The sequence below is a fragment of the Semicossyphus pulcher genome, unplaced genomic scaffold, assembly GCF_022749685.1.
Source record: "Semicossyphus pulcher isolate SPU_LCO1_2020_fin unplaced genomic scaffold, fSemPul1.0.p SCAF_20, whole genome shotgun sequence".
Lineage (NCBI taxonomy): Eukaryota > Metazoa > Chordata > Actinopteri > Labriformes > Labridae > Semicossyphus > Semicossyphus pulcher.
The window spans coordinates 18,890,227-18,900,680 of NW_027211694.1; the positions used below are offsets into that span (position 1 = coordinate 18,890,227).

General features: G+C 38.6%; 2 protein-coding genes across 2 annotated transcripts; one reads left to right on the forward strand and one right to left on the reverse strand.

Moving 5' to 3' along the window:
- Positions 1 to 725: 725 nt before the first annotated feature.
- Positions 726 to 5,143, reverse strand: med21 (mediator complex subunit 21). The gene is made up of 4 exons (XM_069671427.1): positions 5,092 to 5,143; positions 4,313 to 4,427; positions 3,613 to 3,713; positions 726 to 1,432 (listed from the first exon to the last, which is right to left on the reverse strand). Exons 1-4 carry the CDS (start codon positions 5,131 to 5,133, stop codon positions 1,253 to 1,255), a joined length of 438 nt encoding a protein of 145 aa, XP_069527528.1. The 5' UTR covers positions 5,134 to 5,143; the 3' UTR covers positions 726 to 1,252.
- A 1,677-nt stretch (positions 5,144 to 6,820) lies between these two features.
- fgfr1op2 (FGFR1 oncogene partner 2) lies at positions 6,821 to 9,706 on the forward strand. The gene is made up of 5 exons (XM_069671310.1): positions 6,821 to 6,957; positions 7,194 to 7,311; positions 7,605 to 7,747; positions 7,858 to 7,971; positions 9,306 to 9,706. Exons 1-5 carry the CDS (start codon positions 6,823 to 6,825, stop codon positions 9,441 to 9,443), a joined length of 648 nt encoding a protein of 215 aa, XP_069527411.1. The 5' UTR covers positions 6,821 to 6,822; the 3' UTR covers positions 9,444 to 9,706.
- Positions 9,707 to 10,454: the final 748 nt, after the last annotated feature.

Sequence of the window (10,454 nt, forward strand, 5' to 3'; positions counted from 1 at the left end):
ACAACTCGGTTTTACATTCCAAGACGATGCTGGCTAATACGTACATCTCACTGAAAAAAATTACAAGTTAATCATCATTTTTATAATTATAGTCCAGGTAGCTCATTCATATTTACTTAATTGTTATAGACAGTGGAAAAACTTACTTGGGAAATTTGGTTTGATACATTGTGCTACATGCTTTTGAAAGTTCGGGAATCTCTGGTCTAAGGTTCCCAGAGATGTAAACCATTTACTCATCTCAGAGTAACTCTCTTCCCAAATCCCCTCCTCTGCTTCTCGTCATTCCCCCCCAACCCCCTCGTGCTATTTTTAGCTCACTGATGAAATCATCTCAAACACTAAACCCATAAACCCAGAGCTTCGTTCCTTAAAACACTGAGCAAGAGTTTCTGACCATGATGTATCATACTTGGAAATTTTTGTTGACATATGTGGAACTGTTATAGCATTATGTAGAAAGACTATGCATTTAGGGCTGATACTGTGCAATGAGGTTTAACAATTAGATTATAAACAAGGTCTGCTCAAGGACATTTTCCATTAGATGGGGAAAGAGCTAGTGAGCACAAACTGCAACAGTAAACATCCTGCATGTTCTGGACATAAAAAGTATTCTTGTAACTGATTTTTAGCAAAATTTTATATGTAAAACAACTAAAAGAAATTATGATAACAGCTCCAAATAAACATAAGTTGGAACAGATTAAACCCCTGAAAGAAAATTGTTTTCAAGCTTTATTATAAAAAGTAACAAGACTCATCAAACATGGAGTTACAATAAACCAAGCAGCTTGACTAACTGGTTGGAGGATTGATGTGAGGTTTGATACTCCAAAAGAAAACTTTATTTCATTCATAAATATCTAGAAAAACAGACAATATACAACATTAACTGTACAGAAAACATAAACATGATGACATTTTTCAAAACTTTAGCTGTTACAGAAGAAAGTTCCACAAACAAAACAGAGTATACGAGGACATCTTTTGGTACTATTTTCCGACTGGGTTCAAGTATTTTTCACATGTTCAGTGTGTTTGCCTTGTGACCAGTGGCTGCAGTGTGACAATAAAAAATTAAACATAAATTTGCTACTTGACTGTTAATTTGTATGGCACCTTACGTTCTTTTCCAGCTACATTAGACATATTTTGAAGTGTTTCTGAGGCTTGCATCTGATGTCTGAGTGTAAAAACAAAGAGCAAAATAACTGAAAATGGTCCAGGACTGTATTATGTATGTCATGGGTCATGATTCGGCTGGTGACGCCTGGCTCGGTGCTCCGTTGCGAGTGCGGAGCTGAGATTGGGCGATGTCGGCGAGGGCGCTCTGGATCTTCTCCAGCAGCATATCCCCGCGGTAGACCACCTCCTCCAGACGAGCTGCTGCGTCGTGGTTCTCCTCCTCCAACTGCCGCAGACTGGCCGCCTGAAGAGAGGTCACAGTCGGGCAGATTGATTAAGAATGAAAGTTGACAGATGCGAGAGTGTATTCTTTTTCATTCCCATTAAATCAATTTGTATTGCAAACAAGCCTTTAAAATTAACAACACATGAGCAAATATTGCAAACACTGAGCTTCAGCCATTACACTAGTCCAAAAAGGCGACATCCTTTGTTCTTACTTTATGACAGTAGGTTCTTTGAAAAGGGACCCCCTCTGTCTCTCTCCCTAACTTGGCTTGGTGCAGTGGTGACAACAGACATCGTAAAAACCAAACTTTATGTAAAGTCTATACTCCATAATATAAAGAAAAACAGGAAAAAACAGTTGTCTCAGAAGATGATAAACCTAAATGAGTCATAGCCAAACAGTGCTACGCACATTACATGGTGGTAGCCAGAGCCTTGCTGAAAGACTCAACTATTGCACTGCAAATCAGCCAACATTAACTTGAAACAAAAAACATTTAATCTTATTCTATTAAAGACAAATGTAGCAAATGTAGAAAACAAAATGACCTATACACTCATCATACTGATCAAAAATTATAGGTGCGGGGCGCTGGTTTAGCTAAACTGTTAAATCGCGCGTCCCACATAAAGAGGCTACAGTCCTTGATGCGGCGGCCCCAGGCTCGACTCCCACCCTCGACTCCTTGCTGCGCGTCATCCCAAGTCTCTCTTCCCCCATTTTCGACACCATTCACTGTCCTCTCACTCGCTCAATAAAAGGCATTAAAAAGGCCAAAAGATCTATGAAAAAGCAGCTGATAATTTTCCTCCTTTGATAAATATGTTACTGACACAGTTATTAATGAGTGAATCTTTTTATATTCACACAGCAGGCATCTGAAATGATTGTTCCACTGGACAGCTGCCATTAATTAAGCCTCTATTGACATTGTAGCTCTATTTTACAATCTGCAGATATGAACATCTTTTTTGTTAATCTCTCTGCAGTGTTTGTAATCACACAGACGTAGAGATATCCTATATTGGTGCTGTTGGCATGGGTCACTCACATTTTCTTTGACATTGAAACCAATAAGTACCTCTTGTGTTATATTGCTAAATCATTAGATCTACATAGGCTTTACAACTAAGGATGTTCCGATACCATTTTTCCTTCTGGATACAGATTCTGATACCTAGAGTATTGGCAGATGCAGAGCATTCCTCCGATACAAGGAGTAGGATAAAAATACATACACTGACATTGCTGACATTTTGCTAGCTTTGAATAACATTACACTCTCTGCTTGCACCGCACTGTTTATGTGTGTTACTGTCACAAAAATGTACCTAAAACTAGTTTTTGGGGGCCAATTGGTTATGATATCGGCCATTTGAATTCGCCGATACCCGATAGCACATTGAAGGCAGTATTGGAAACCTATACAGATATGGAACAACTCTAATACATATTTGAACCCTTTATAAGTTGAAATAGAAATTGTGTCAAAATAAGTTTATAAGAGCCACGGTAAGAGCATAAATAAAAAGGTTACTCTAAAAGATGCATCAGAAATGGTCATTTGCAGTACCGTATGTAGCACTAAGCTATAAAAATCCCACAACACAAGTGATCAAAAATACATTGGAAGTCATAGACCATCCTAATAGTCATGCCAGATATATACGGTTACTGAATCATATCACTCGCATTATATTTTAACCCTGCTGCCTCACAGGGATCATTGAGTTACTCCAATAAAACCTATTCACGGAAATAGAACTCAAAGTAATCAACACAGAAATAGAGCCAATACTTCCTCTCTCTTTCAAAAATTAACTTAGAGGCAGCTCATATAAACTCAATAACCCAGACAAACTAAAATCTTAGAAGTTGTTGCTTCTAAAATTTAGGGCTGTTTTTAAATTCTGAGTCGACAACAATGTACAGAAGATTTCAGTCATGTGTCACTATTTAAGAATTATTATTCAGTATATAAGCAGCCCTTAGGTTTCTTTCAATAAATAACCAGAACTTCAGCCTGAAAACAGACAATAATTGTTTCAGAGCCTTGAACTGTGAAAGCAGCTGGCTCCCTCTGCTGACTGAAATGTAGAAACACTAACTTGGCTTTTTTGTGTTCATCCCCTTTTAAGGCAGATAGAATCTGAAGGTGAAAAGCATGTCTTAAATGTACTTGTGGATGTGCCGACCTGCAGAGCTGCCGTGGACTCCTCGCTGGGTAGAGAGTCGATTAGTACATCCACATCTTTGGCTGTTCTGGCAATCAGGGCTGCAAATAGCTGGGCATATTCTAGGTAGAAATAAAAAACAATTAGCATTTTTTCTGTAAGTTATAGCAAAAATTGAGACAGATAATTCTAAGAGGGAGAAATATGTGGGAAGAAGACCAGAAAAAAGCTCATTGTTTATAAAGTGTGAACAAGAGACGTACCATAGTTATTCCCTCATTGATTCCATTACCATTAAATGCAATGATAGCTAGATAAGCAGACTGAATATCCATTTTGTTTCTCTTCAAGTTAAACCTGGAAAGAGGCTAAGGGTATTTATCAAAACAAAGCTTCAAATTAATTGGAATTATTTTCTTATGTGTGTGATTGGTGTAATTCCAATTTTATAACATTCTTAGGTCTATTTAATTTTGACTTATTGTTTAAGTTGTGTTGTTGCAAACGATGCCAAAAACTTGGAAATACTTTATTCTATGTTATTATGGTTTTGCCACATCTGGAAATACCCCATCAATTCAATACAGTCAATATTGTGAAAGTGCATCAATAATGTAAACAAGTGAGGGTTAAGAGGCAGTACATGTTACATGAGGAAATAGATAGGCAATTAAAAAAGATGTATAGAAGTATATGCTTAAAATGAGAAGAAATAAAAGACCTTCTGTTGGATTTGCAGGTTGATCTCTGTTGATAGCTGTCTGGATGTTACTGAAGGAGGCAGGAGGTGCACATTGTTGCAGGACGCCAATGGCATTACAAAACTGATCTGCAAGCTGGGAACACGAAACAATACCATTTAGAAAACACATTTTTCACTAAAGCAAGGAGCTAGCTGTTGGCAACAAGAGGCTCCAAGTGCAGTAGCTCAGACCTCTCTGCTCAGGTACCTCATGCGGGAGTCAGAATTGTATTTTCATGGATCAGAAAAAATGAGACGGCGTTTTTATTGTATCGTTACTTGCCGAGCACACATTGTTTATTTAGTTTTTTAAACAGCATTGGAAAACTAGATGTTAGCGGCGATGAGCTAGTGCCTGAGCACGGAGGTCACGTGAGCCCAAGCTCAAACCCCATTAGCTCACAGAACTAAGGCCAGAGGTCTGCATTTGGACAGTAGTGCCTGACTGGCTGCGGCACGCATACATTTACTACTTCCTACAACTTCTAACGTTGCTAATTAGTAACTATGATCACGGGTTGAAATGTTTTAACACTCCAAAATTGTAGCAAATGTTTCTGTATTCAACACAACCTAAAGCTGATCTGGCTCGTGAAACAGGCCACTGGTCATTGGCTACCCGATGATTAAGTGATGTTTACAATATACAGAAATACGGGGCTATAGCTTTGCAATATTTACCACAATGAAATTACTTAATAAGTCTGAAACTGTTATTTTCGCTACTTGTCGTTTAAAAACTACAAAAATTCACTTACCGAATTGACAGCGTCCTGGAGTTGTGTCAGCCTGTCCGCCATATTTTCTGTAATAACCCCACTATCTGTCGCGAGAGTCTCGTTGTGTGATAAAATCTCGCGGGATAAGACGGTACTTGAGAAGCTTCGGTTTACATATCGTTCAGGGTTAGCATCAGCTACTTAATTCAGCTCAAGACTGATTTTACAGCTGTCGAGTAAAGTGTTTAAATCAACGTGTTCGTACCTTCTAACATCTCATTGTGTTTTAAAACGGAATAGAGCTGCGCGAGAACCTTCACTTGTTGCTGCTTGATGGGAACTTATTAGCTTGGAGCTAATGTTAGCTACCAAACATCAACAGGAAGTAACGGACGGGCTAAATTCCAATGTCTTGCACCTTGAGTTCTCCAGGTACAAGTTTATTCTATGAACATTTTCCTAATGTTAATAAGTAAGAACTCTTTTTGAATAACAGTTGACTGTTTAGATCAAAATGACTGTGATGTGACCCTTTGGTCGATTTGTATTACTGCATAAGTGTGATTAGTAAGTTAGCTAATAAGTTAGCAGAGATTTATGTTTATGCTTCTGGTAATATAAATAATACTCTTAGTTACCTTTACGCTTACTACCGCTAAGATTAATATGCCGTAACAGTAACTAGGAATAATATCACTTACAACATGGTAATGTTAGCAACAGCGAATTAGCTGACAGCAGCTGTCATCCCAGCTGTGGCGAGAAGAAGGGGTCGTGTTAGCAACGAGCTAAGTACATGGTGTTTTTGTTTTTACTTTTTACTTAATTCTAAAGCTCCTGTGAGTTTTTTGTACTGGTTATGAAATAGACTGAAATGAATTCTGATTACTCTAAATGACCTACAAAAGCTAACAAACCATTAGCGACAAGACGTATTATTTCGATATAGTTATTTTTAATACCTGAAACTGCTGGTGGGGGGTAGGTGTCAGACGAAGCTGTTAACTGAACGCTGCCTTTGTTTATATATGCCAGGCCAAAAATTAAAAGCGAGTGATACATATGACTGTTTAAGAAAGCAGGATCAGATGTTTTGTTTAAAAACACCACTTAAGCATGTACAGGACAAAATCAGCAAAGAGATGAGAGGTACAGCTTTTTTCACAGGGGACGCCAAAATCAGCACAAACCAAAAGTTCCTCAGAGTAGCTTTAACCACTGCCCTGAGCAGTATATGTTAACTGTATTTACTTTTACTTGAATTCATGTTAAACATTATCCAGAGATCTACTCTTTGATAGTTTGAGTTTCTGTTGGTATAACCCTTGCCTTGAGGTGGTGTAATGAATAGCCCGAATAGGTGTAATGTGCTTTATCTAATCCAATTTTATACCTAAGATAAAAGCTTGATTAAAATGCAAAGTGCAAACTTGTAAATGGGCTTTGTAAGGGCTGAGCTAGTTTCATAGTTTCAAATAGCACCGTCTTAGATCAGACTATTGTTTCCACTACAAGATGTATACTTACCTGCAAAAACTTTTAACCAAGCCTGTGGTTGAGGCATCCAAAAAAATACTGAAGCAAGTAGGTCACTTTACGAAGGTTTAATGTCACATTGTTAGATTTTATTGATCACTTACAGGAACTAAATGAACTGGACTATGGACTTACCTGATATTCGTATAACTGACACATCTCCTATCACTAAATGACAGCATAATCCAGTTGTAAAGTGAGGGTATTACTCTTCTTTATTCTTTTTCCACAGGCATGAATTGTACCTTAGAGAAGGTCCTGGCAGATGCCAAATCATTGGTGGAAAGGCTTCGTAACCATGACAATGCTGCTGAAATGTTAATTGAACAGACAACATCGCTTAACAAGCAAGTTGATGCCATGAAACAGGTATGGTGTCACACAAGGTCGGGGCCTGTTCCATGACTGTTCTCTTTAGAGATGCTTCATAACAAAAGTACGAAAAGCTCATATTTGACAGAGTGAAACCTTGGAAGAAGAAAGTGTAACAATAAAGTATTAAAGGATTTTGTGAATGATTCCAGCTCAGCACTATGTATCTAACATTTTAGACTGATGTCTTTCCGTTGTTTAATGGGGCTGGTTTGGTTATCTCTTGTTCACAGCACCAGGAGGAGATTGACTCATTAAACCAGGTTGCACGACATCGTCCCCGTTCTAGTCTGGTTCTAGGAATCCAACAGGAAAACCGTCAGATTAGAGATCTGCAGCAGGAAAACAAAGGTAAACAGATTTTCTTTTTCATTTTTTAGCAGTTGATATTGTTGTTAGATTGTTTCTTTGTGGCTTGCTTTGGAAAAAATACAACACAGAAAATAGACATTGGTTTAATACTTCATGCTGTTGGAGCTGGCTCTTTTTGCTCACAAGCATGCCTAATCATGTGTTATTGTAAAATAATGGAGGTGTGGTTTCTAATCAAAGGTAGTTGAAAAGCAGCAGACGGATTTTCTTGTAGGTGCTGTCTGCATAGTTTTCACCTACACAAACCAAGCCTGTGTCAAATTTTCCTACAGAGCTACGGACGTCGTTGGAGGAACACCAGTCTGCGTTAGAGCTTATAATGACCAAATACAGAGAACAGGTATTCAGGCTCCTCATGGCCAGCAAGAGAGATGACCCGGCCATCGTGACCCAGCTGAAGGAGCAGCACACCACGGTCAGTTCCTGGTAGTTTTGGAAATATCACATTTTTACCCAACTCTTTCCTTTTGATTTACCACTTTCCAATCTTCATCTGCCTTTTATTTATGCATTTGTTCTATGTAGGAAATGCAAGCACACATAGACAAGATCAATGAGATGGCCTCTGTGATGAGAAAGGCGATAGAGGTGGACGAGGGTCGGACGTGTGAAGACGAGGAGAGGATTAAACAGTTAGAGGTACATGAAATATCCTTGACACAATATGCTGGTTTTCCAATATATATAACATTCTTGCTGAGGATACTCTTGGTTGCCACAAAAATGCCTCTCTTTGATACACATCCATTGCATCTACCTGGCTAATATGACACTTGAAATTCCAGGGAGAATTGGCAAATATATTGTTATAATGCCATCTTGTTTTACAGGAAGTATTTATAAATGTCCGTCCCAAACCTTGCCTGATATCAGATTATCAAAGTGAAACCCTCTGTTTCCATCTTCTATCAGTCAACTCGGTGCAGTGGGTAGATTCACATGTCTGGTCACAAATACAATTCTCCTCTTGTTGATCTCCCCGCATGCATCCATGTGACCCCCATGCTTGTGCATGTGTGGTGGTAGATTTGCCTTGGAAATCCATCCATAATCATAAAAAATATTTAACACGAGATCCAGCACATTACGGCATCTTATATTTAAGCTTAAGTGAGTAAGAAAGCAAGGAGAATGGTGCATGTTATTTTTGTACCCTATTGTTAAACATATACCCCTTTCCCATCTAAATTTAGTGTGTTGACGTGGGTTTTTTAGACCCGGGAAGACCCGCTTATGCCGATTGTCTCTGTTCTCATTGTCAGTGGAGTATACTGCTTTCGGTCACTTTTGTGCCGTGTCACCGTCTGACGTCACAAACACGCCAGAAACGGGGTTAGTAAACAGTGAAGATGTTACGGTGGTTAGGTCTTTATTGTATCTATTACTCATTCAGTCTGTGTATCAAACCCGGCCTCGACAAATTTGGAACGATGTTCGAGCACTGCTCGGACAGAGACGGGCAGAATTTGTAGCTGAGGTGACAAGGAGTCGCAGAAGGAGCATTAGCATCGTGCTGGAAAGGGGGCGGAGATTAGTGCTTCGATTTTGTGTTCCTATCAATGTCGATTGGAGTCGAGGCCATAATTACCCTGGTCTGCTGCAGAGTCACTTGACCAGGGTCTGAATGCCGATTGTAACCTTTCCCATTAAGCAAAAAAACTGGATGTTAGCGGGTTTTTTGACCAGTGGGAAAGTGGCTTTACTGTTAATGAAACTACTGTTGTAACTTGAGTGTTAGAAAATCGGTTTAAATTGCCTGTGATAAAAATGGACACAAGTATAAACCATTGTTTAAAATATGTCTTCTTTTGAGATAATATTAAGTGATGTGATTAATTTAGACACAAACCTGCAAATATTCCTGATACAGCATGAGATGGAAAAACCTGGTGGTAACACATTATTAGTTTCCTGTATTGATGAAATTGTCTCATCTGAATGTTTGGCTTTGTATTTCTGTATCTGTATTGTAGCTGGAGAACAGTGGGCTCAGAGAGCTGCTGGGAATCAGTCGAGAGGCCTTCCTGGTTCTGAAGAGAGATGATATATCAGAGAACACGTCACTTTCGCCGCTGCTGACAAGCACTGACGTCAGCTTACGAAAGAGTTAGAGAGCCGACCTCTCCCCTTCTGCTGCCACTACTGTGTACAGTGTGTCCCGTCTGTTGTGACAAACCCCTTCATCTTTCACCATCTCCTTCTCCTGGAGCATTTGAAGCATGATGCTCAGAGCAGAGCTGTGTCCCTGTCTGGTGATTGAGACACAGTTTTTATGTTGGTACTTCTGTTATGTTTGCTAGCATGCATGAGTCTGTGGTGCCTGCTAGGTTTTAAAGTGTGAATGAGTAAAGGAAGGGCTTGAGATAAAATAAATCTGTAAACATGATATTGTCTCTGTTTGTTGTCATTTTATTATCTAATGTTTGGTTCTGTTTGGGTGGCCTATGTGGGTACTGAACGTCTCACTTCCCCCCTTAATGTTATTGTAACATATTCATCAGTAGCTAAAAATTAGGAATAGAAACTTTATGCAACACACAGGATCTGATGTAACATTCAACTACCCGTTTTGCTCTAAATTTCTCACACATTATGTTGTTTGTTTAAGCACCTGAAGAATATTGTATGTTAATGTTACGAATCAAGAATGGCTTTAAAATAATTTTGTGCACGTATGGTGCTTGTATGTATAACTTGTTTTGATTTTGTGGTTGGCTGTGATCTGAGAGTAGATGTTAGAAAAGAGCTCCCACTCTGCCAATATTTCCAAGATCCACAAACAGTTGCACGTAGATTCACACATACAGAATTTGTCTTGGTGTTTTAGTGCATTACAAAATACAGAAATAGAAAAAAGAAAACAATTGACAGCAAGCAACTTCATTACTTCTACCATACTTATACTTTAAATAAAATATATATAATATATAATTAAAATATTTATAATATTTCTTTGTTAAAGGTCCAATGAAGAGCTGAACAGTGTTTGCAGAAAGTATAAGGTATTGCCCAGAGTATGACTAGTTCACAGTTTGTTGAGTTTATGTTGGAGTTTGCAATAAATGACAGGCCTTTACATAAGTCAATCTTTAAGCTATACTTCAATTCAATAAGCTTTATTG

Excerpts from the sequence above, each read along its gene's own strand:
- med21 (XM_069671427.1), bottom strand. The coding sequence starts at position 5,133 with ATGGCGGACAGGCTGACACAACTCCAGGACGCTGTCAATTCG. Across the intron at positions 4,428-5,091 it reads TCCAGGACGCTGTCAATTCG|CTTGCAGATCAGTTTTGTAA; the intron begins GTAAGTGAATTT and ends TCGTGTTCCCAG. Across the intron at positions 1,433-3,612 it reads AGTCCACGGCAGCTCTGCAG|GCGGCCAGTCTGCGGCAGTT; the intron begins GTCGGCACATCC and ends ACCTCTCTTCAG.
- fgfr1op2 (XM_069671310.1), top strand. The coding sequence starts at position 6,823 with ATGAATTGTACCTTAGAGAAGGTCCTGGCAGATGCCAAATCATTGGTG. Across the intron at positions 6,958-7,193 it reads AAGTTGATGCCATGAAACAG|CACCAGGAGGAGATTGACTC; the intron begins GTATGGTGTCAC and ends TCTTGTTCACAG. Across the intron at positions 7,972-9,305 it reads AGAGGATTAAACAGTTAGAG|CTGGAGAACAGTGGGCTCAG; the intron begins GTACATGAAATA and ends TCTGTATTGTAG.